The 26,375-nt window shown below is 42.4% G+C and overlaps 2 protein-coding genes and 1 long non-coding RNA gene across 3 annotated transcripts in view; 2 read left to right on the top strand and 1 right to left on the bottom strand.

Annotated features, from left to right (window-relative positions):
* atp2a3 (ATPase sarcoplasmic/endoplasmic reticulum Ca2+ transporting 3) overlaps positions 1-5,347 on the top strand; it is a 50,429-nt gene extending 45,082 nt beyond the window's left edge. The window contains exons 20-21 of the mRNA XM_053441729.1: positions 1,309-1,426; positions 1,748-5,347. Coding sequence (XP_053297704.1) covers positions 1,309-1,426; positions 1,748-1,791 — 162 coding nt within the window. The 3' untranslated portion in view covers positions 1,792-5,347. The remainder of the gene's footprint in view (positions 1-1,308; positions 1,427-1,747) is intronic.
* A 1,011-nt stretch (positions 5,348-6,358) lies between these two features.
* On the bottom strand, positions 6,359-11,581 carry LOC128457165 (uncharacterized). The gene is made up of 3 exons (XR_008341911.1): positions 11,506-11,581; positions 11,218-11,425; positions 6,359-6,479 (listed from the first exon to the last, which is right to left on the bottom strand). It is a non-coding gene; the product is annotated as an uncharacterized LOC128457165 (long non-coding RNA).
* Positions 11,582-11,643: 62 nt separating this feature from the next.
* camkk1a (calcium/calmodulin-dependent protein kinase kinase 1, alpha a) overlaps positions 11,644-26,375 on the top strand; it is a 63,931-nt gene continuing 49,199 nt past the window's right edge. The window contains exon 1 of the mRNA XM_053441728.1: positions 11,644-11,912. The gene's annotated coding sequence lies outside the window, so the exon portion shown is untranslated. The remainder of the gene's footprint in view (positions 11,913-26,375) is intronic.

Raw genomic sequence — 26,375 nt, 5'->3', positions numbered from 1 at the left:
AATGGCAACAAAGTCCATTTAGCAGGGAGTAAAACTAAAATGATATTCGCGTGGCATCAATAAGCAGTAATTGGGAGGTTATTGAGGGAAAACTGTTAGTTAATGGCCCAGTAGTTGTAGAATGATGTCATGCAGAATAAGGCATTAAAAAAAGTGCTTCATAATGAATAATAAAGAGCTAATATGCATGCTAATCAGCCACTAGTTAATGGTTAATATGTGTTCCCTAATATAGGGTTACCAAAATATCAATACCGTGAAGAACCACTCAGAAAAATACTTTGAAATGAGTCACAGGGATTAGGAGTTTGAGTTAGTCTCCATGGAAACACATAAGGGTTTAAAAATCCCATCTCACAGCTCATCTCATCCCCTCCTGGTCCGGCACCGGGCTCAGTCTGCTAGTGTGGCCACCGTGAAACCTTTGATTCAGGCCAAACAAGAGACGTTTCCAGAAGTTTCTAAATACGTTTGGTGTGTTCATGTTTTAGTGTCCCCTGGAAACGCATGTTGTTTGAACTAATTTACCTGTTCAGCATTTGTTGCGTTTTCTGAATCTGCAGCGTGTTTCTACATCTGTAGCATGTTTCTTCATGTATATTGTTTCTATGTCTGTAGTATGTTTCTTCATCTATAGCGTGTTTCTACATCTGTAGCATGTTTCTTCATGTATATTGTTTCTATGTCTGTAGTATGTTTCTTCATCTATAGTGTGTTTCTACATCTGTAGTATGTTTCTTCATCTATAGTGTTTCTATGTCTGTAGCATGTTTCTTCATCTATAGTGTGTTTCTAAATCTGTAGCATGTTTCTTCATGTATATTGTTTCTATGTCTGTAGCATGTTTCTACCTCTGTAGCGTGTTTCCTTATCTACAGTGTGTTTCCATGCTGTAGCGTGTTTCTATGTCTGTAACGCGTTTCAACATCTGTAGTGAGTTTCTACATCTGTAGCATGTTTCTTCATCTGTAGTGTTTCTAAGACTGTAGCGAGTTTCTTTATCTACAGCTTGTTGTATGTCTGTAGCATGTTTCTTAATCTATAGCTTGTTTCTATGTCTGTAGCATGTTTATGTTTCTGTAGCATGTTTCTACCTCTGTAGCGTGTTTCCTTATCTACAGTGTGTTTCCATGCTGTAGCGTGTTCCTATGTGTGTAGCGCGTTTAAACATCTGTCGAATTTTCTGTTTCTTAACTGTTTATGCCTTTGTGTTAAAATGTTCATTCATTCTTAGATTTCCTTGTGTTTTCTTACAGAAAATGCTCCATTGGACATTGTCTCTAACATCTGATTCCCTTTGTCCTTCAGCTGATCTTCCAGGTGACCCCCCTGCACTGGCAACAGTGGATCGTGGTCTTGAAGATTTCCATTCCGGTCATTCTCCTTGATGAGGTGCTGAAATATTTCTCCAGGAACCATCTAGAAGGTATGTTGAGTCCTTTTGTTTCCACTTTTCCAATAAATCAACCCACAAAACATCTGGTTTTATGTATCTGAAGCTTCTTAAAATCAATAAATAGTGGTGTTGACCTTCAGAATTGACCTTCACTAACTTGTCTCCTCTGCTCTTTTTCTCTTTCCTTGATTTCTTAATCAGCCTAAATTCTTTAAATCTCACCTTCTGTGGAAAGGTACTTTTATTTCCAATCTCTTCATTCCGTCTCTGTCCTGTAGAAACTAACAGCTGTAGACTAACCGCACCAGTCACTGGTCCCTAAAGTCTCTGTTTTCATTTTGTGTTTTTCAGTTGATGATGACAAGAAATATCGGAGGAGATGGAAGCAGAACTAAGACCTCTCCCTAAACACACTCACTCAGTTAGACACACGCTCCCCCTCTTCCCTTTACGAGCTAGGAAATCTCTCCTCTCCCAATGTCCTCGTTCCCCCCCCCCCGACTCCTGCATGTCCGTCAGACCACCACTAGAGATGAGCAGGGTTTGCATGAGTGCAAGAAAAAGCGAGCGTGTGTGTGTTCCTGCGAGCATGGCTTTGTACAAGTGTGTGAGAAGTTGAATAGCGTGTGTGTGTGTGAGAACAGGCATATGCAGGTCTGTCTTTAGCTGTGAGATTGAGAAACAACTGCAAAAAAAGGGGGAAAAAATAGATAAACTGCCCAGGGCTCTTTTGCTTTTAAAGTTTTCTGCTCATTGTTTTTTCTTTTTTGACTGTACAGTTAAAAACATAGTGGTGCAGTAACTGGACTTTGGGGAGGGATGGATTTTATTAATAGTGGGTCGGAGGGGAGTGGGTTTAAAATCGGCACAGCGACTGAAAGAGAGATGGAGATGGTGAAGCCCGCAGTGGAGAAGAGACCGGTGTACGCACTGGCCAGAGAAGAACATCGGCAAGAATTTTAGATCAGTGAAGAGAGCCATCATACGTGTGTGTCCATAGGAGTGTTGTATTTCATGGTACCCCCCCCCCCCCCCCCTCCCAGCCTCCGGCCACTCACACCACTGGCGGTGGATTTCCAGCTGTGCAGGAGCACGGCATCATCAGCCGAACACAATCGTATTTTTGGCCTAATCTGCTCCAGCTCTGCTCCTTCAACGCCCTTTGCTCTCACCGCATAAGAACTCCCGTTGATTGTATTTCATGCAGACTTGCTCTCCTTTTGCCCGTCTTGCTCTCTCGCTTTATCGCTCTCTGTCGAGGTGGCAGCTGTTGGCCCGCCCCCTCTCCCGGGGGTCATGATGTTAACCTGGCTCACGAGCCGGGGTGTGGAGGTGTCGACCCCCCCTCACCCACCACCACCAGCTAAAGGTGTGAATAGCTTTAGGCTTCCTCCGGCTCTTTCTTTTCGAGGTGCTGAGGTCAGCTCACACAACAAACCAACACAAAAACAAAAGGAAAATTTAAAAAAATTAAACGATGTTAGTAGTGGAGTTGTCAGCCTCACTTTGACATCCATCTGCTGAGCTGTCAGACATCTAAAGGTGGACCTGAGCATTTTGTGCAGAATACCTTACAGTACAAAACCATGTACCGTTAATTTCAAGTTAGTTATTTCAAACCCTGCAGCAGTGCTAAGATGTTTGTGTGTATGCGTGTGTTTGTGTGTGCAAGCCTTACTTGAATTGATTTGACTCGACAGGATTTTCAGTCACGGTAGATGTAGATAAAGTAAGTTTAGAAAAATGACAACTGCTTGATTGTCTCGCTTATGTACTCGACACATCCAGCATCCATGCCTTATACAGCTCACTGCACCTCCACATTGAATATGTGGTCCAAATGAATGTGTTCCTGCTATCGCCTTTAATTACCTTTGTCCTGCCGCCACTCCTGACAGTGATAACAGACTCTGAATGTCCTCCTGGACTGAGGCGTGTTCAATAGGAAAATATTTTTTCTTATCGTTTTTTTCTCTCTCTCTCGTGCTTTGTGCGCTGCTCCCTCAGCTCCTCCTGCTTTTCCAGTGCTTTAGCGCTCCTTCACTTGGGTATTGTTTTGTAATTAATAAATAATAATGTATTTGACTGAATGAACCCACGGTGGTGTGGATTGTGTCTCAAAGTCTTAATTAAGGGTTTTGTGTTGGGCCCTGGTGGTCTGTGGACTGGGTCGGGGGGGGGGGGGGGGGGGGTTCTTGGTCTTACTTTGCCTCCGCACCGGAGAGGAGAGTGTGTGCACATTTAAAAAAAAAAAAGTTGTAAAGGTGCTGGATGAAAAATAGGAAAAATATCTCACTGCATCAACTGCTTCCTGTGTAGTTCATTTGATCATAGACGTCTAAAGTTGTGATTATTAGTTCTTTACAGTAAATATTATTTTGCTGGTCACACAAAACAGGACATTGTGCTCAGCTATATGACAACAGGCATTTTCACAGTTTTTCTATGGTGATTTGGTTGATAAGGTTGATTTACTGAGAAAAGAAAAGGGGCTGCAAGGAATATGTAATGGCCCTGCTTAACCGCAGTTGAAGCCTCATGTAGATCTGGACAATTCATTTTTTAAGTTATCAAACCAGGAGTTATTGACACAGTGTGCAGACCTTTACTCTTTTTCTGACCTATTTTTTGTTTCCAGTCCTTATTTCCATAAGCGGTGCTCATTTCACGGTTTAAAATCTAGGCAAATTCATTCTTAAAATCTTCGACAGCCTGATATTGCTTACAGTACATTCTATTTAGTCGTTTTGTGATTTTCTTACATCAGGAGAACTAGCCTAACATTTTGGTGTGACATCATGGAGTCCAGATATTTTCACATCCATCTGGGAACGATAAACGACAACACATCCCCAGAAACAAATACCCTGATCTGAAATACTTTGAACAGCACCAATAACCTAGAGTCAGGATTAAAATGTGGACTTATTCCTTTAATGTTATTCCAGAAGCTGTTTTTTTATTATACTTGCCATAAAACAGTGGTGACTTTTTCAATTCATTATTATTATTATTATTATTATTATTAATATTATTTTCACCACTGAGACAATGTGGCACCTCTGTTCCCACCAGCAGACCACCCGTCCCTGTCCCAGCTCTCCATGAATCTGTATCATTCTGGCACTATAGGTCTGTATAGCCTTGTTCTTTACTACTGAATCCTCAACTCTGTACAGAAGAGGATAATATGATCGCATGGAACCCTTTTACTGTAATAATAACCTATACAGCATATAATAATTTTACTTTTTTGATAACTTTCGTCATTGACATCAACTCACCGACCAGAGAGACTTCCAAAAAAAAAAACATTCTTTATTTTTGCTTTGTGCACGTTTTTCTTTTATTTTTTTTTGTTGAATATTAAAGCTGTTTCTTCATTGTTCCCGTTTGGTTTTTACAGTTTCTGGGGTTTTGTGTCTATTACTGTAGGGATAAAAGAATCTGACGTTATCATGTTAAAGATAGACAAGAATCACGCTTACGCTAATCAATGATGAGGACGCTGATCTTTTCAGTGATAATTGTCCAGTGTGAGAATGTTCAGGAGCTTGTGAAAGAACTGTGTCTGGTTTACACCGATCCGATAAGCAGTGATGATTCCTGGCTTATGAAGTTTTACAACTGTACATTGAAGGGTTTGGTGTGGATGCAGGCTCTGGAGACCTGCGACAATCCAGCATGGTTCTCAGTCAATCTACCATCAATAAATCATTAACCCCCCCTCACTAACAGTGTAGGAGTGATCAGTTTCATATCAGTAACATCTAAATAGTATAGTTCCTTTTGTCTTTGTCTGTACAGACAAGTAAACAGTCTCTAGAGCCTGAGTTCCACCTCTGAGAAATTAAAAGGATTCTCTGTATTGCCTTGTTAATATTAATTGTGGACACATAATTTTATAAATGACAAAGACGTGGAAATAAAGATTATTTATCTTGTTATTTATTCAGAGGCTGTGTCATTTTTTTAATGTATTTTGAATATGGGATATTTTGAGCTTCAACCAAAGAAATGCTATTGTCCCAGTGGAAACTGTTGGTTTTTATGTTATAATTTGTTGTTGCTTTGCCAATTGTAAACAAAGTTCCATTCATGGGATTCAGTCTTTGATCAATTGAAACCTGGCTACATATAATAAAGTGGTCTGCATATTTGTAAACCAGGCAGGGGGGGTGAGCAAAATACTTTTTCTGTTCTCGTTAGAAATTGGGTTATTCAAGTGACAATGTTTCTCCTAATGGTAATACAGAGCAGTAACCAAACATCTAGAATTATCAATACACACATACACACGCACACACACACACACACACACACACACACACTCTTGTGCTTGTTTCTTAGCAAAGACACTCACTGGCAGAGTGCACTCCTAAATCATCACAACTAAATGCCTAACCCTTTAGGCTAATACTAATATTCCGGCTAAAACACTGATATATTTCTTATATTTCTAGTTCTGTTTGGTTAACTCAAGACACACTGCTTTCGAAAATAGTCAAAAGTTTTATACATGAATGAGTAAATATGAATACTAAATATAAATAGATTTCTCTCTTCTAGTTTGAGCAGAAGTCATTTAAAAACGTATGTTTTGTAATGGCATTGACGGAAACAAAGTCGGCTGAAGTGCATCACATCCATGGAGGAAAAACTGTAGCACACTGTGTTCATTGAAGCTTTTCTCCCAGCAGGGGGAGACATACACCACCTGTCCTATATGTATAATTCCACAGTAACAAGTGCCTCATCCTTTACAAGAAGAAGTAAAAAATGTAATTTACTTTAAGTTATTTATATTAGGGCATAATATACTAGTTGTATCGTGTAACACGATGCTGACACGGATGGGACAGAGCTGCTCAACTGACAGGAAATGTATCTCATCCTTAACATTTGAACAGGACAAATGGAGAAGGTACATAAATGACCAACCAACCCATTATAACAATGTTTTGCTCTTACTACATGGGAATAGAAACAACAGTGTGCGATGCTCATGCTTCCGCTGCGCTCACGTGTGACACAGGCCCTCTCCAGATGGGAAGCTCCTGGAGTGACGGTGGGATCCCAGGGGCTGCGGTGAGAGGAGAAGAAAATCTCATTAGTATTAGGCCGCTGTTTCCACCCTGAACCCCAGAGGGACGCTGGATCGGGAGAGTCAGCACTGTCCCAATGAAACACACAGGCCTGCTGGGTTAACATGAGCAATATGAACTAATGGAAAGGTCACACGTTGGGGACAAAGGTGTCGGAATAGAATATTTTTTTCATTTCTGTGCTTAACTTTAATTGAAGTGTGTCTTTTCCAGTGGCTGATTTTGTACCAGCATGAACACTGTTAGTGACCATGGCGTGCACGATTTGCTCTGATTAAATGGGATGATCCTCTCAAACAGCAGCAGCCTATGAGTGGTACTCCAAAAGCACAAAGCACGAAATGTGCCGGGAACATTTATTGTTTGGCAACGAGTATCTTTTATATGAGCGCCTGGACTTTGTGCAGGTGAAATAACAAGAACCCCAGGAGCGTCATCTAACCACCGCTGAATGACAACAAAATCAATGCATAAATTACAAACGCACACAAAGGCCAAACTGAAATGAGCATCTCAAAGGTCAAACCAGGATAAAACTATACCCCAAGCAGGGCTGGCAGATTCTCTTTGATAAGGATCTGGTCACGCCATGCCTACATCAAACCACTCTGATGTGGCCCCTCTGACATGCACATACAAGGCCGGGCTGTGGCCCATTTGCTCTATGACGCACATGAGAACAAGCAGGGGCTGCTCGCTGTGCGTTGGGCTCTCTAGGGACACGCGTCCACAAAACTGCCTTGAGACAGACGAGGGCTGCAAGAAACTTGAAATATGGGGGGTGAATTTTACTGTGAGGGAGGACATGCTGCCCCTTATCCCGGGGTGTCAGCCTGTGTTGTGCTGCGAGGCTGACGCTGTTGCCAAGAAACTAAATGAACTCGCTATGAACTTCCCCCATGGCTGCCACAGGGAAGAGGAAGTACACTCCGAGGCTGCAGCACCCATCAGAGGCACAAGTTCCTTTGTCCAACACTTACTGCAGGTTTAAAGTCTCATAAACTGTGCAGTGTTTACAGTGGACTGAAGGTTAAAGCACGTCGTAAAAGGTACAATCAATTTACTCACTCATAACAACATAGAAAAGTTGGGGTATTTCTATATTTTGTTCATGCCAGGGGAATATTGCACTTTGTCACAGCACTACATTTATATTCGGCAGCTCTAGTTTCCAATACAAGATGATTCTACATTCATATTCACACATACAAACAGACACATACAAATACACATATGTATGCATACACACACATATATACATACAAATACACGTATACATACACATACATATATACATACTAATACATAAACATACATATAGACATACACATATACTGCATATGCACATATACACATTCCAATTCATATATACATATCACAAACATATGAAGCTTATAGAATATGAAACTTTTATCCCAATAGTCTGTATACAGTAATTAGAAACAATTTGTAAACTAGAAAATAAGAAATAAGAATAAGAAGAAGAGGAAATGAATTGTCAACTCTCCTTATAATTATTTCAATCATTCAATCTCATCAATTTTGTAAAAAACAAACAAGTTGCTGTTGGACGCACAGAACAAGCAGTGTGAAGCTGTCACTCTTTTTTTTTTTACTATTTCCCCTTGTATGAAGCGAACAATACAATCGTGAATCAAGGATTTTTTTGAAGCAGCTTTGAGCAGAACCACACATTGAATAGATTTCGAAAATTGTTCTTTGTTAAAGGACACTGTGTTTTTCAAAAAAGCATAACAAATGGTTTCAGCTGGGTTTTGTTGTAATTTGTTGTGTCCCGCAAAAAAATTGTCAAAAAAAAGATAAATAAGCCAACCCCCAAAAAGAAAGAAGTTGTGGTTTCCGTGCTGCGATGAATTGCATTTTATTCACAGAGGCTGACTCATGCTGACACAGGCCTGCCAGGGTTGTCAGCTGTTGTTCATCTACTGAAATGCAATCCATTCTCATACCCCTTTAGTGCAGAGTGAGGATATTTAACCCTGTGTCATAATCATAGCGTGTGTCGCACAGTATATTGCATTATCGTCTGTCCTCAGTTAACACGGCAGTACGTCATCGTGTGTGTCCTCTCTGTGATCCATCTCAGTGACAACCCTCCAGTGATGTGTGATGGTAACCACTCACAGCAAAGGGAGATATGTTGTGGTTTCTGATGAATTTGTTATCAGAGAACTAACAGGAACAGTTGCCTCTCGGTGGCTGAACATGGACTGTGCCCTGCAGCAGACAACAATGGCTGCACCACTTCTCTGTGTGTGCCCATTAAATATGAATAAGGGGAAGAAATGTGGACAGGCTTGGCCTCCAATGTTTGCCCCGGTTTTCACTCAACTGCCCAAACTATGTGTGAAAGGCTCCAAAGCAAATAAGGTTGAAATATTTCTTGGTTAGGCTTTCAGGTATACTTGAACAGTAGGTTTCTTATTTGTACATTTTCTACTCTATCAGTAATTATTTTCCTTGTGTCACTAATAGCCATCGTGCAGGGAAGGGTGGATTGGGGAGGGTATTTAGATTGTAAAGGGTGTGGTTTGATTGTATCATAGGGGAGAGCGGGGTAATGTGGGACATATTTTACATTTGCTCCCCTCTAGCGAGCTAAAATGATATATCAGTAAAATTTACACATTTCCCATTAATTCAGGATGTTTCCTAGCAATTGAAATGATCAGAAGTTCTTCAGGACAAAGGGCAATGAAAATATGATTGTTTTAAAAAAAGAGGTCTTGTGTCCCACTTTACCCCAGCTACGGGGTAAAGTGGTCCACTTACTTTTTCCACTTTAAAACTACCATAACAACACATGTTGTAATAGTTAAAATCCTGACAGCTAGATTAAAAAACACTAATATCGGACTAGTAACAGAATCATGTGGATTGGTAAATTAAGCACATTTATGATTATCATGATTCATGTGATCTCTGTCCAATTGGCAGGGACAGGGATATTGTTTTTTTCTGCGTATTCAAATCCCAGTTCACGGCTCTTAACTGGAGCAAGGCCATGGAACTGGTCAGGTAGTTGTCTCAAGTTTTTGGCAAGCTCCTCCTCCATATCATCTGTGAATATTCTCTTTACCTCAGCTACTGCACCCAAGGCAACTGATTTTACTTTCCCTTTCTCTTTTTTCTTTATGAATCTTTTGAGGGTTGTCTTATCAATATTTCTATCCCTTCCAGCTTTTCTTAAGGACTTCTTTCCTTGCATGACCTCAGCGGCTACACTCTCCATCTCTGCGAGGGGTGTTTGGCCCCAGGTTGTCTTCTTGGTGTAGTTTCTTGGCTTGATGGCTTTTCTACAATGTTTATGACATTAAAAATAAAACATATATAATGTAATATAACACTAAAATATGTTTAAGACTAAACTTAACTTGTGCTTCATGGTGGGGTAAAGTGAGACACTGTCTCACAACATTTGTCCCACTTTACCCCACAGCCACCGTTTTAGAAAAAACATCTCTTAGCAATTCAGGCTAATCTTCAGCTAGCATCAATCACATGGTTTTATATGTTTGAAGTTCATCAACATGTATGATATAACTTTTTTTACCTGATTCAATTTGTTTTGACACAACAGTTGATTAAGTTCAAAACAAGAAATTTACTTTTACATGCAATAAACACATTTTTGTGAAAAAACATCCTTTCCACAGCACCAGCACCAACATCTCCTTCATGGTAAGGAGGGAATGGGAGGGGCTTGAAAAAATAATGGTCAAATGACCACAAATGTGTTGCCTAGATACAAGGGGTGTCTCAAATTACCCCGCTCTCCCCTATGATGCTGTATTTTTGCTTTCACACTGCACAAAATGATGATGAAGTGAAGTGAATGGTGAAGTGATTATAATAAAAAAAGAAAGTTTCATGGTGAGTATCTGGACTGACGGTCGTCCAGATATTGTTTCTTCACTTGGATGTTCTACTGTGCACACATGCATCATTTGAAGTGCACGTGCAGAGTCTGACAATCGACCCTCACCTTACATCTGAGTTTAAGGAGGAGCATGGTTACGTGACATTACAGCCGAAACCGGTAGTTGTCCAAAATGTATCGTGGGCATAAATCTTTTGGTTGGAAAACCATATCGCACACAAATTGTAACAAGCAGACAACAGACAACGTTACAGAGACGTGCCAATCTATTGTTTCACTGTTTCACACTTCCTCAAAACCACCAGCTACCTTAATTTGACCCCTGCTGGTGACTTTGACCTCAAACATCGTCTGTGCACAACACCAGTTACATGAAACGTCTGATACTACTCATATCAAGCTAAAATAATGCACTTTAGAGGAACGTTGTTACGGCTCTGAAATGTAAAAATGACAATAAACAACAGAGGATCTTTAGGCTTGCACTATTTCCAAACAAAATAGACTGCGACAGGATCTATCGCTCAATATGACACTCCACTATAATCCACCAGCTCGCCCTGACACGTCAAATCTGCCTGCAACAATCCCTCAGAGACACAACGTTTAAACATATGTTAGGGCTGATATTAATTTAGGTGACCCTGGTTGATGGATTAGGTGCATACAGCATGTTCTGTGGGCTGAGATTAAACCATTAGCCTCTGCTGTCAGTAATGACCTCTGCTTATCTTCACTAATTACTCAGACACTCTTTTTTAAATTGTAATAATGGAAAGGAACATGGCCACTAGAGGCGCTAGCTTCACATTTACCCCTTGAATTGACTTCCTGTTGATTTCCACTTGCACAGTGCAGGAGACTTGATAATAACGAGTCATCCATGGTTGTAAACTTAACATCGCTACATGCATGACGAGGCAGTGTGCAACATGACGCTGTCGGGTCCATCCTCAGTGATGGCAGGCTGCATGGCGCATGGTGCAGGAACATGGTGGGTTTTAGGACCCATGGATTCATCCCCTGTCGAATAATAAAAGTTGGGGTTATTATCTGTGTGTGTGTGTGTGATTGTGTGTCTGTGCTGTCGACGTGAGACAAACCCTGTCAGTCAGTGTGTGTTTCCAGCTGTTTGCGTGCAGCTGCGGTGTGCACGCTGCAACAACAGCCCCATCCAGCTGTGCGGCCGATCAGCCGCTGGGTGTCTGCCTCGGCCGGGGGGGAGGCCGGAGTGGGCTGATCCGCTCGTGTGATCCGGAAGACAGGGTGTGAGACATGGGACGACACCTCGGGTCAGCAGCTGATTCCGCCACACGTCTCGCGGAGGAGTCAGCGCGTGGATACGTGTGAGTGAGTGTGCGTTGAGCAGTGGGGCTGCGCGCGCGTGTGAGAGTGTGAGTGTGCGCAGAGAGGGAATCCACAACCTCGGCACCGAGCGGGACATCCCTCCCCATCCCTGCGACCGGAGCGATCAGAAGGGGCTCGAACCCGCCCCAGCACTCGTCTCTGGGTGAGTGAAACTTTTAAGATCATGTCCATTCCCGTGCGCGTGGGTCTGTGGCGTGTGAGTGTGGGGAAGTGAAGCTGCATGGTCTCCCGTGCGACGCAGAGCTGTCTCCCTTGTGCACGTGTTTTATTGTTGCTCAGGCGCGGGCACATGAGGAAAAATTGCATTCTCTGCAGTTTGTTGATCTGGAATTTTTTTTGGGTATCACTTTACAAACAAATGCACGTGCACGCGAGGGAGAACGGGCACTTTGTAGCGTGAGACTGGACGCTGCAGTGAAATGCACCGTGCGCGCACTGTAAAAATGTGTCATGCACCTGACATGAGATGATGGTGATGCCTTGCAGTCGATATTCATCTATTGGTTTAACTGTGGTGGTGTGTAAGCTGTGGTCCGGGGTCCCATCAGGGATGCTGGTGGAAAATCCAAGGGGCTCTGGTCCAAGTATATCTCGGGATTCTTTTTGTTTCTTTTGGGATTAGAGCAGCCAGACACAGTTATTCCTGATGAATGGATTAGTCTGTGGGGTTAGATGGACCAGCAATGTCTCTGTGTATTGATTAATCATCGGCCAAGAGGAAATACAGCAAACATTTTCTGGATCCAGTTTCCTCAGATGAGAGGATTCACAGCTTCATTCATTGTTTGAACATTCATTGCAAATTGAATAGCGTTGGGTATGAATGAATGGTTGGATGAAAAAAAGTGATTTTAAAGATCTTGACTAAAGAAATGAACAGTATGATTGGCAATGACACCCGTGCTGCTTTTCGGACATGCACTGAACTCTGGGTAATATCCTGTAATATCTCAGGAGGAAAAACGGGTGTCACAAGCTGCTTCTACATATGCAGTGAACTCCTGATATTCTCCGGAGTGGCTGTACGTGAGAACGCAAATGTCCAAGTCAGTTGCTGCGGACATTCTCCAGAGATTCTCAGGCCAGCTCCTTTAAGAATACAACAGGAGATTACCTTGAGGAGTCACTGTGAGTGAGAGGGTGATGTCGATGATGTTTACACTTGACAGGCACAAAACAGAAAAACAACAACAGAGGTGCTGTACACGTAGAAGAAACTGACGAGGATGTCAACGAGATTCGAGATCTTTTGGTGAGAGGGGCTGACGCCAGTGTTGATTAGCTGTAAACAAAGACACCTAATCACCATTGTGGAATTAACGTGTTACTTCCTGCCTCCTGCACGCTGCGCCACCCCTCGCCTGTCTACTCGGATGTTTTCTGTTATTATGAACGTCTCCGTGCAGAGAATCTCCTGCTGAGTTCTTCCCTTCTGAAAGGCAAAGTCCAAACCCCCATTTTCCATATTTCATGTCTGAAAAGGGCTCAAATTTCTCATCAGTTTCATTAAGGTGATTCTGACTGCCGTGACTTTATGTGAGGCCTATACCAAGTCTCTGTCTGAGAATGACTTCCTCTCAGCCTCAAGTGGTGCACAGCTAAGCCTGTAAGTTGTTTCATCCCTCAGTCATGAAGGCGCAGGGCTGAATCCATCCTTTTTGAATTTGCTTGAAGGAGGTCTTCAGAAATTGAATGGCCTCCTCCAGTGCTGCACAGTGGAGAACAATCGGTAAGTACCTGAATGACTTGCAGCAAATTACTGCTGCGTCTCCGCTTTTGTTCTGTACCCCGCCTAATGAATTTGTCTGCATAGTGTTGCCAGGAATGGGACTGCGATATGAATTGTAGTAAGACAGTGCTGTGTCAGGAGGAGACTACAAACGATCGATGTAATGTCAATCTTACTCGTGAACCCCTTTAACACTTCCTCTTGTTGGCTTTGGTAATTGTACCAGAGCTCTGACACAGCTCCTGAGGACGAGGACACGTCAACAGCTCCCAGCTCCTTAAAGCCCCTCTGGGAAATCACTTGAACGAGGTGTGTGGAGAAAGAAATCATCGAATGTGTGTATTTGTGTGAATGTGTGCAGGTGTACTGTATGTGTATGTTGTCATGACTAAATGGTGTAATTGAGTAATTCTTATTCTACTCTCTGCAGAGGTACACACCGTTTGCAGGAGGTGCTTTTTCTTCATCGCAGTCTAACCAAAAGACTCGCCTTTGTTGGGTGTGAAATTGGTTGATGCATCACTCAAGTAATCATCATCAGGGGGCTGCACTTGTGTTTGCCAGTGCGTGTGCGTGCGTGTGTGTCCATGTATGACCTTGGTCTAAGCGTTGAGGGCATGAGATGTACGTTTGACAAAAGCTGCAATAATACCACTGCCTGTAATTAAAGTTCCGTGTCATTGGTCTTACGTTTTTTTACGAAGACAACCTTAATGAGTCATTCTGAGAACGCATTAGCCGGAGAGCAGTGCAAATGCTTTCACAGAACAGTTACCATCAGAGATTTAAGACAACACGTAATGTGCGACTCGAGTGTGTTTTCCAGTGTGTGGTGTTAAGACTCAGCCCTGTGGAGAGCTCTTTACTTAATGTCTGTTAGGTTTTCATGTTACGACTGTGAGAAAAGAGTGATAGCCGTACCTGCTGTAGTGTGTCTGCTCGAAGTGTTAACGCTGCCACCTCTTCTGTGGGATCAGCTCCCATTGTGCTCTAATGTGTTAGTTGATGATGACTGTTTATGTTTCGGGACCTTGTGAGAAACAAACGAGTAAAGGCCAATTTATGCTTCTCCGTTTTGACGGACACGGACAGATAAGACCGCCTTCTCCAACGTGGAACGCCCTCTCCGGGCCTCTCCGGAAATATTTTGACTTTGCAAATCCAATCCCGTGCAATACATCATTGTTGTTACCATTTTCTCATCTGCCATTCTGCTTGAATCAGTTTTTTCCAAGTATGTAACATATAAAGCAACCTATGACAGAGACATAGGATACAATTTGGCCAGTCAGCACCGCTCTCCTGTTGGAAATCATTCTGTTGGTTCGTGAGGGACATTATTTGGGTTCACGCAAGTGTATATTTCTTAGAATGTCACTATACCCTTTGTTTCACTTGATCGTTAATCATGGACATCTTCTAATCATAAATTAGGATCATCAGATCACCCACCACCCTTGTTAAAATGAAAAAGATATTTACCAGTCTAAAAAGCAATTATCCTGTTTCACCATGGGAAATGTGGGCGGCCTGCTTGTCCAGTAGTGCAGTACATGTTCTCATGTCTGTGTGGGTTTTCTCATCCTTCTATAGTCCAAACACATGCAACGTGGGTTCATAGTTACACGTGAGTGTGATATTAGTTTGTCTCTGTATGTCAGCAAACACAAACTGTGTGTGTGCGCGTGGGCTCTTGTACAGCTGTCTTTGTGAGGACCAGTTTGGGCCTGTAACCTACGGAGTGAGGAAATTTAGGAAAAGTGAGGACCCTTTGGCCGGTCCTCACTTTGTGACCCCCCTTCAATAGACTGTTTGGGGTTTAGACTTGGATTTAGGGTTAGGCCTTTAGTTTGGATGGTTAGGGTAAGAGGCTAGGGAATTCATAATGCCAAAGAGTGTCCTCACTAAGGGAGCTGTACAAACGTTTGTGTGCTGTGCAAATACTGTAGGTGATTTGGAGGCAAACCATAAAGTTTTTACCCCTGAGGTATAAATAGCCGTTGAGTTGTATAAGGGCAGTCAAACAGCAATTTTCCATGAAGGTTGGTTGCAACCTATTATTGGTTGAATTCTACTAATAAAAGCCACGAGGAATTAAAATAATTCTTTGTGACTTGGAGTCACAATCCTGCCATGGAATTTGGGCTGCTGGCTGGGATTATCCTGAAAAAAGGCCATGTCCAGCTGCATCATACAGATGGTTATACTGTGCTTCCACATGCAATTTCCCTTGGGGGTAACCACTTCAAACATGGGGGAACCATAAAGCTTCAGCCACAGAGGGGGAAGAGACACCCAGGGAGTTGTGACACTCATTTATTCCCCTCAGTCAGATCAGTGAGAGACAAGACAGGAAACACAGCTGGGTGAGGAAAGAGGGGCGAGAGTGGAGTTTAGTCCACACAGCTCTTATCGTCTGCCAAGCACAACCTGGGTACGTGCATGCAGCGCTAAGGGCACCCTAGAGACGGATTAATGCACGGAGGGAGCTGTAGAGGATTCACTTTGCAATCTTTCCATTGCTGCCAGAGTCAAAGACTGCTGATGCCGAGATATTGACTGTCTTTTTTGGACGATCAATCAAGCGTAGACATGCTGCATCATGCATCCCACATCATTTAGACTGGACGGATTGATCTTCAAAATAAAATGGCCCAAAACAAATAATTATTTATAGAAAAAAAAAGAGGTGTCCAGTCGAGTGAGGGAAAATTGACACAGGTTCTTATTCAGCCTGACGTTCTCGCTCCTGTAAATCTTGTTTTGTTTTTTACTATATTGCAACTGGTTTGTGAGCAGCAACAAATGCACCATTTCTAGTTGAAGCAAAGACAACAATGTGATTCTGAGGACAAATGAGAGAGACATGGTGAATGTCTGCAGTGTCTGAAACATTACACATTAATCTTATTTAAAATACTACAAAAAAGTGAATCTGGTGTAAAGCCTGCACGTTTGGGATTTGTTTTTCATTTCAGTTTTGCAGATTAGAGCGATTGTGCTGCAGTTGAGCTTGTTGCAGGTTTAGCACCAGATTAGAATATTGACTTAAACCTGTGAAATATCTCAACCACTACTGGATGGATGGATTTTTGTATAGACATAAATGGTTCCCTATCGAGAGATTATTTTCAGGAATCCTGACTTTTCCTGTAGCGCAGTTGAAATGTGCCTTCGAGTGAAGTGTTTGCACAGCTATTGAATGTATTCTCTCGAAGGTTGGCACAGATTTGACTTCATACTTGACTTCATTATCTAGCTGAAATTGTAATTTGTCTAATACTTTAGTTTAAATACCTGCAACACTGATATTTCCATTAGCTTTAGCTAAGCTTATGTGAAAATGTTAAGAGGCTTACATAACCCTGACCTTAACCAATAGCACCATGGTAAATACCTGCAAAATAGATTATTTGACAATGTCATCTTGAGCATGTTAGTAAGCTGAGGTGTGAATTTAATGCAGAGTTAAAAGTATTAATACAAACTCGTAGACTGGGTCATGTTCAATGTCAAATTGACTCGCACCTTTTTGTTATGGATTCTGGGTTAAACCCGGTTTGCTCAAAATGATGTGCACCAGGCTTGGAGGTTTGTTTTCTCTCATTTGGTGGGTGTGTCAGAGATGTTAATGTTTCAGGAACGTGTTGCCACATTTTGTCCGAGGCTCGCTAGAGTATATAGAGAACTGTGTTGTGAATAGACTGTATCAGAGTCAATAGGAAATGGTCTCCCTGCTGCAACTGAATGTTGTTGTTTTTTCACACTTGCACTTTTGGATCATGAGTCAAATGTCTACTTACCTACAAAACAATAATGAGATTTGAAATGAGACAAGTCGGTAACAAATATCTTTGGTTGTAGGTAGAAACGGGATAAATTAATACATCTAACTGTCCTCATTAGTTCACAATGTGCCAGGTGCACGGCCACATCTGCATATTTACCCTCATTATTCAGAGCACATGCAGTCAGGACTCTGGGGGTTCTCTCATCTTTTAGGTAAGTGCTTTCCTGCACTCCACCCTGCTCACACATCCCTCCTGTATTCATTAGCCTGTGTATGAGATGCACCCCCATTAACGAGGAGCCCACTGAGGACCTACACCAGTTAATCTCTTTTATTAGACCAGGTTTATTGGAGAGCATTGATTAGCTCTCAGAAAGTAAGAGCTAAGTCAAACCAAAGAAAATAGTCATCACTCTGTTTCTGAGGCTTTATTGAGGTAGCCAAAACTTTGGTGGTAATTTCATTGGATCCTCAAGAAACAGCTGTTTAGCATTCTAACCCTGTCAGCGGAAAGAATAACCTGACAACCTTTAATCTCTCTTAAGGAATCGTTAGAAATGATAATTCTCTAATTATCAACTCAAGCCTATGCTGATAGAGGGGTGGGTGAAGTGTTTGAGTTCACAAAACACTACTGGAATTTCAGTGGTAAACAGCGTAGCAGCCGAATCCAATACAACTGAAGATAGTAGGGACTTATCTTCAGAAATAAAAAAAAGAACAGAAAAAAAAACATTACGCGCTCCATACGGCTCATGTGGTGTCATCCAAGTGTCCACAAGCCCCGGGATTCATATTCGACTCCATACGATGTAAGTTCCAAAGTGTTTTACACCTAAAAGTCCACCAGAAGTGGCTGAGCTAGCGGACGTAAGCATTTCTGACTGTCCCTGAATGCACCTGGTCGGTAGATATCAGCGGACACTTTCATGCTCTAGAACATGGTATAGATGACCTTGTTTGGAGTTGATTATGAATGTCAGGGCTTGTGGACACTTGTGGACGTTTTTTTTTTTACGTCTGAAGATACGTCTTCAGTTGTATTAAATTGGGCTGCTACCTTGCTGCTACACTGTTTAACCCTTAAGTGCTGTGAAGTGTTTGTGGCCTCAAACACTTCACCCAACCCTCCATTGGCATAGGGGTGAGTAGATGGTGAGTGAATTATCATTTTCGGGTGAACTATTCCTTTATAAGTTTATTCATGAATGATTCATATCTTCCTGTCCCTATGTTTGTGCTGTATATGGCCGGTGAGCTTGCTGAAATACAGTAACTGATGGCTGCTTGTGTCCCATAGACAGGCTTGTCTGTGTGCTGTCCAAAGCATTTCCTCAAACCTTGACACCAACGTTGTCCTCTGGGGTCACTGTGGACTCAGTTGGTCAAAGTGTAGAAGGCCCTAGTCTTTCCACCTTTCCGGGTTGGTCTCATTTCCACACAGTGTTAGTTGTCTTACTGGATGGGCTGACAATGTGCTGCAAGGTTTGATTTTCTCTAGCATAAGATGATTAAAAAAAATAGTACATGTTATCTGTGATTTTTAATGAATGCCCACACGCTCACACTCAGTGGCTTTTGTAGATTCCCACCCAACCCACATGTTAAAATTATCTGCCACATTAACAGATGGTATTTTCTTTTGGTTTATGGCTGAATGAAGAATGAAGATGCCGACACCAACTGTTTGTTTTCCAATTACTGCATGTACTTGATATAACAGTGTGTTTGCACATAGGTTCTGGTCTTTTTTAGTCATGCTAGGGACTTTGTTCAAGGGAGTCTGGTTGTGTCCGTCTGTCAGTTATATTCCTGATCCTCTGAAGATGAATCTCATAATGACTCTGGAGATCCCCCTCGACTGACTTCCACTGGTTGACATTCATCCAAACCTCTTACATTGATTGCCACGAATTTGGCTCAGATGTTCGTGTTCCCCTCAGGATCAATTACAATAACTTTTTTATCTCAGGTCATCTCAAGCGTAAATCAATTTATTATAGTTGGGTCAAGAAGGCAGCTGGTATCTAATAAGAGACTTCCAGTGACCAATGAAGGAAACAAACACGAATACAAGACAGTTGGCAAGCTGCAGAATACAGCATGTGTTAATCTTTTGTTTAGACCATGATGGTCTTATCTCATCCCTGAGGTTTTTGAATTTAGTTTGCTAAATTCATCGTTCGTTATTATTTATTAACAGTGGCCTAGAGACCCCACTGCCAACTGGCTTTGGTACACCAGTGTATAAAGTGAATATACCAGTATAAATGGTCACAATGGCGTAGGCCTTTTGCATTGGCCTCAGGAGTTGGCTCTGTTTTGATCCTTGATAGAAGTATCAATGAGGATAAGGCTGATTTTCTTTGTTCGGTATTATAGTCAATGACACTCAATATATGAATGTTGGAGCCTATACAAAGTAAGTAAGAAACTGGCAAAGCTTTTCACGAGATATTTAAGCAGATTTCTTCATTAATCTGTACGATGGCCGTAAAGAAATCAATCATTAATATTGTAAAAACTGTTTTCTCTGTGCTAGTACAAAGAAGGTGTGCAGTGGTGGTGTAGGAGGCTCTGGCAGTGCTTAGCAGTGACAGTGTTGGGGGAGGAATCGGCTCCAAAGACCGGTTTGTGATTTCAGCGAGGACTGCCAGCTCAAGAGAAGGAGCTTAAACCTCCCGCTAAGTACTCCCCACTTCAGCTTCTCTATATGACATGAATTTCTATTTCGGCTCAGGTCTTGTTTGTGATTGGCCGTTAGAAATATCCCTCTGTGTAGATGGTGGAATCGAAAGAGGCTGGGTGTGTTTTTGATGAAATCCTGGAGGAGTAAAAAAGCAGAAGCTGACCCTGGGCCAGCTGACACCGGGGCTGTCCTTTTGAAAAGCAGCCTATTTCTGTGAGCAAACCGTTCCTCAAATCCACTCCTGCTCTGGAGAATCGACCAGCCTCAGCTCCCCTCTCCATCTGCATCAACAATTCTCTTTGTAGCTTGCACCAGGGTGGAGAATAAGAGACTCTTCAATGCTGCAGCTCACATTATTGATTAGGGGAGAAAGAGGCTCGCAGCCCCGAGGCCTACAATTCTTGAATTTCTCAAAACAAATCTGTCCCTCTCTGATGCAGGAAGAACAGGTGACTACAACAGATGAGAGCTGAGAATAATCAAAAAATAGCTCTCAGTAAAAAAGCCAGCTTCAAAAGTGGAGAAATTGACTGTTTTCTACTAGATTAACAGTCTTTAGTAATTATTGTGCTGTGGAACATATAAGGCTGCTCAATCTGTGTGTTTCTGTTCCTCCTACGGCAGCATGGAGGGAAAAATAATGATTCACTCATTTTTTACTTTAGTCATATTTTTGAAAATGTATAACTTGTCAGCATCATTCAAATCTGCAAATATACTTGGCCTCATAATAACAATGTAAAACATTTTTAATAAAATGAGCTGTAAATAATGTTTCTCTGACCTGAGGGAGTAAGAATTATTAGGATGAGTCATCAAAGGGCTGCTGGGCTAAACATTTGCTCCATCTGTCATATCAGCAGCTTGCCCATGGTGATGCCTCCATCGTTCTTCCGCTCGTGACCTTTACCAACACAAAAGAACAAAAACCTCATGTCTGATTCGGTTTCTCAGAGGTTTTTTGGGGGGTTTCTTCTTTATACCAACTCCAAATTCTGTATTGGGAACCTGTGCTGTCGAGATAAGTGCTCCATTTTGTTGTGATGTTAAGTGCTGTGAGAAACAGATAAGCTCAGTCTCTTATACGGTGTTGATTCTCTGAAATGCAGCGGTGGAAGAGAGCTCGCTCTGCAGCCGGTCCAGACATTAGTGGTGATTACATGTGATCGACGGTCAAACTAGGTCATGGAGGAAACGGCTGTATTAAGTCGGTTTACTGCGAACTGCAGTCATTTCCCATTTAGAATAACTGGCCCTTACACACCGAGTGTAATTATGTGACTAATTGTGTTAATTTGATGATTATCCACAGTTAGAGGCTACAAACATCTGGTTGGGTAGTAAGAGACCGATAACATGACATTTTCACGATTCTCTATACCACAAGTTGATACCACAACAAAAACACAGCAAAACAATAAATCACATTTATATCAACGCACACTCCTTTTATCAGAAATATATGAACACACAAAAAAGAACAGTGGCGATGAAGCATTCAAGTAATGAATACAAAAACAGTAGTTGTTATAGATCAATAAGAAAACCGCAGATGCTGCACACGCAATGCACTTTTCCCAGCTGATATTTTGTGCTGTTTTGACTTAGCATTAAGAATTTCACTATCATCTAGTCTGATAAAAGAAGGGGCTGCAAATCAAATACACAACTGCCAAACACAACTGCATTCACAATGCAACTTCATTTCTAGAGATCTTTGAACCAAAATGCTTTTTTTTAAACGTTTGAGTCTACTGTTTAAATGTCAGGTCAATAATGCTAAAATAGCTGGGGCATGCATAGCATGTTTTCTGCAGATGGAGTCACACATTCATCACTTAAATAATAAATAACCGCTTAGATAAAAGTGGGCTAGGACAAAATGTGTTTTAGCCCAGGCTTTTTTTTGATTGGGTATGGCAGGTTGGGATTTTTCCACATTCTAACACCAACAACCTTGTCCTCATAGATGATATCGTTTTTAAACAGTACGTTGCTGTAGAGATGATTTCATCTGTTATCATCTTTCTACTGTAGCTGTGCTTGGTCCTGCTGGGTGCATGGAATTCTCAGTGGGCAGGCCGAACTGGGCAAAACACCGGTCAACAAGTGCTTTTGCTGCTCTGCTCCTCTCCAGTCACCCATACGCAGAACCGATCTCCTTAATAACCAGCTGAACTCACCTCCATTTTCTGGATAAACAGGGCATTGGTTCGTTTAACAAAGTTAAACACTGTGTTGTCACAATCTGTAGGAAGAACCTCTCTCCTATCAGCAGGACTGCGTGTGTGTCTGTGTGTGTCTGCTCATCTCTGACACTCTGTTTCAATACATGTCTCATAAACTCCAGAGAGACCCAAGCAAACACAAAGTAAACCCTAAGCACTGCATTGCAAACTTGAGCACAGGTCAGCGGGGGAGCGAGGACATGTGGCAATATGCACGGTACAAGGACACCGGACATGCAATGTGCGCCTGTCGTATTTCCGAAGCAGTGGCGGCAACCATCCTAGAGGGGCGGGTCGGTATAGTTCGGTACTTACTGTACTGTAAAAAATAACAAAAGAATAGCGTGACCTTTTTAGTATTTAGGCACAGACTTGGTAGAAAGTATCAGTCCTCGTGACATCCCTAGCACACGCACACAAACACAGGCAGGCACACACTAACTCACTCAGGTCTCGCTTCCTCACTTAGACCATAAACACACACACACACACACACACACACACACACACACACAAGTGCGGTAACAGTCAAACTGGCACTGAAACACCTGCACCTCTGGGCTGCCTGAGGAGATAAACATATCACCTCACACACCAAGAGCATGAAGGTTTGCTACCCTACTAATTATATTCTCAGCAGCTTTACTGTTTAGTGTGAGTCAACAAATTACCAAACGTGTAAGCAGGTGCTATCATAAATTAATTTACTGAACTTGCCAAACGTGTAGCTAGATTACACTTCAGTATGTTAACTTTGTGAGTACTGTACAGAAGTACAGCATGGTCTCACAGAACAACTGTCAGTGTTTCTTTATAGGTATCGTTGGTAAATGGTTTCATAAACACTTTTTCACTTATTTGTTAAATTCTCTAATTAAAGTCGTCTGAAAAAGAAAAAGACGAATTCTGTGGCTCTTTCTGTTGTATTATCTGTAGTAATGACCAATTTGGAAATGATTGGTCGGTTTACCTGTCTCTCTGTCTGCCTGAGAGAACACTGTCTGTGCTCTCACTGTGCATGAACAGAGTTTCCAGCCCTGGAGACATGCAACGCAAAACCAGAGACAAAAGCCAGAAGTTAGTGAGCGAGTCACAGAAGTCTGCTTCTAGCACTCGTCTGTCAGTGACCTGTTCTGTGTTTTTTTTTTTGGGGGGGGGGGGGGGGGTAGCTGTGATGATAGAGCCAATGGGATGTATCGGTTGCATGTTTTCAAAGTGTAGCTTTTCCAGGATAACCAAACTTAGCTTTGATTTTGTCAGCTGACAGAAACATTTTCTTTCAAAGCAGCAGGATTGAGGAAATGAGTATCACATGCTTATTCAGCTCAGCACTTGCTAATTTAATGTGCAATCTGTATTGCTCAGTGTGCTATGAGTTGGCAAACAAGCTGGGCATCTCACAGCTTGCTGGATACTGAATTGGTCCCTTAAACAAGTAAAAGTAAACTAGAGCCAGCTGCAGCCTCTGCATCAGGACTGACCTGCCACCTGACCACAGGTTTGTCACAGCTACGAGAAGGGATAGAGGTCACTGGTGTTATCCAGGGCACTGGGTATTACTCCCAAGAGAGAAGATGGATGGCTTCTCGTTTTCAGCAGGAACTGTTGTCCTCCGCACATCTTCACAGCATTACAGCATGGTGATATCCAAAACTTTGAATGGGAATCCTGAGATCAGTGGATGACGGGCTGCCCCCTGCTCATCTTCTTTTACATTCTAATCCTCTCATGCTATCCCTTCCCTCATCCCTTTTTCCAGCCAGCCTGAACTTTTTTTTAGATTAGATTAGCTTCAACTTTATTGTCATTGCATAGTACAAGTACTAGGGATGCACCGATTTATCGGCCGAACATCGGTAGCGGCCGATATTCGCCTCGTTAACTGATATCGGCTTATCGGTAATAAACTTGACTTTCACCGATATCATTGGCCGATGTTCATATTTGTGGTAAAACCGCTGGGCACGTGCCGCGGCTGGGCGAGCAGTCGCTCCGTCGCCCTCCTCTCAGCGCCGCCGGAGGCTCAGTGTGCGGCACCGGGAGGTCCTCATCCGGTGGCGCCTCACGGCGTCGCTGGTGCGGGGGCTTTCTTTCTCTTGGACCGCGGGACGGTGTCCATCGCCGGCGTGGAAGGCGGGCCGTTGGAGGGGACCGGGTACGCGGTCAGCGGCGGCCACTCTGGGCGCGTGTCGGGCCCTTCTCGCGGATCACCTCAGCTAAGGCGACCGCTGGGGGAACCCTCTGTTCGCGCACGGGGGGGGTGGGGGTGCGGTGCGCCACGGCTGGCGCCTAGCAGCTGACTGAGAACTGGTGCGGACCAGGGGAATCCGACTGTTTAATTAAAACAAGCATCGCGAAGGGCCACGGTGGGTGTTGACGCGATGTGATTTCTGCCCGACACTCAAAACAGGTAAAACTGAGGAGGGCTTGTTAAGTTATCTTGACTCACGCAGTGTAACTTGGTGTAAAAAGTATGAGCGTAGCGTCTGTTTAAGTACTTTATTCTCATGTGCACCGGCTCTATTCATCCGTCTCATGCACAGGTAACAAGGGAACTGACAACATACGTCATACACACAGAAGCCGTAACACATATAATAAACGGGCAATACTGCTACCGTAAATCAATGAGAAGAGCGTTCTCTATAATGCTATTTTAACAGGGCTGTTTTAGACAGGGTAAAAAGGTGCTGTTTTAAATTATCCTTGTGGTATTTTGACCAAAATATGTTACAGACATTTCATTAAGATCCCAAGGAACCATTTCAACTTGCGGTAAAATGGGCATAATATGTCTCTGTTAAATAAAGTTTAGTTAAATCAAAGATTGTTTCATAAATCGGATTCAATTTGTGCTCATTAAAAGATAAAAGTGATGAAGGGCTGAACATTTTTTAAATAGTGCTTTTAAATAATGATTTAATTATTTTTCTGGCACAAAAGGGTGAATGAATAACAACAAAAAGAAAATAAACAAATATCGGTATCGGTATCGGCTATCGGCCAGATTGTTATTTTAAATATCGGTATCGGTATCGGCCAAGAATTTCCATATCGGTGCATCCCTAACAAGTACATATACAACGAAATGCAGTTTAGCATCTAACCAGAAGTGCAAAAAAAGAGTGTATTGTGCATAGTGGAATATGAAAATAAATAAGGAGTACAGTTAGAAATATAAGTGGAATATGAACAGTATTAAGAGGTAAGGTATGATATAAGAATTATGAATACACTATGAGCAAGATAAATATAATTTATGAATACACTATTGGTGGGATAGTTGGGATAATACAGTAGTAGAAAAAAAAATAACTCTAGTACAAATGTTAAAATGTGCAAATGTTCAGTGAATGTGCAAATGTTCACTGGCTGGAGGAGGGTGAGTGGCAGTCCAAGCCGGGGTGGAGAGGGGAAGTATAGTCCCTGGAAAAGGTGTGTGTGGATGTGGGGGTGCGGCTGCTATCACTGGAAATATAGTGAGTCCTGTTCATTACAGATCTGAAGAGGAGTTTTTTCTGCCTGTTCCCTGAATGTGAGGAGGGAGGGTTGCATCCTGTGCTGGTCTGTAGTCAGGCGACATTGTTCCAATTCCAGTAAGGTCAGCCACACTGGAGTCCTCAGCATCATTGTCTGAGTGAGAAGAGAAGAAATAATTGGCTCATCCAACTTGCCAGTGTTCAGTCTTCTCTCCGGGCTTATCGTTGCCTCAGGCAGCCTGCGGGAGAGAAGGGTGGCCCTGGATTTTGGTTGGGATTGTCCCAGAGTGTACTGGTGTCCAGTCTGATTGATGGCCGCCCGCGGACCCGCTACGAGAATGTGTTGAACAGGTTCACAGATACAGCTAGATGTGCCTCGTACAGCTGCCTGCTAATCTCTGGATTGAATTAAAAGATTCCAGGGATTAGTCTGACTTTTATTATTGTATTGAATTATGGCAATTATGTTTGTTCCTGTTTGTTTGAAGATGGATTTTGTAGAGGTGGTTTTGTTCACAGACATTGACCTTCTGTGTTGTCAGTTTTATTTGTTTATCATCAGCAATGTGAAGAATGGAGTCTTTGTGTGAGCCAGGACCCATGTGGGTATTAAAGTGTAGCAGTGGGGGTTGAGTTTCACATATTCTGATTGCGTTCTCTTCTAAATATATACTAAATGATTTTACTTAA

Source organism: Pleuronectes platessa, chromosome 15 (assembly GCF_947347685.1).
Source record: "Pleuronectes platessa chromosome 15, fPlePla1.1, whole genome shotgun sequence".
Taxonomy (NCBI): domain Eukaryota; kingdom Metazoa; phylum Chordata; class Actinopteri; order Pleuronectiformes; family Pleuronectidae; genus Pleuronectes; species Pleuronectes platessa.
This window is presented reverse-complemented; position numbering and strand designations above follow the sequence as displayed.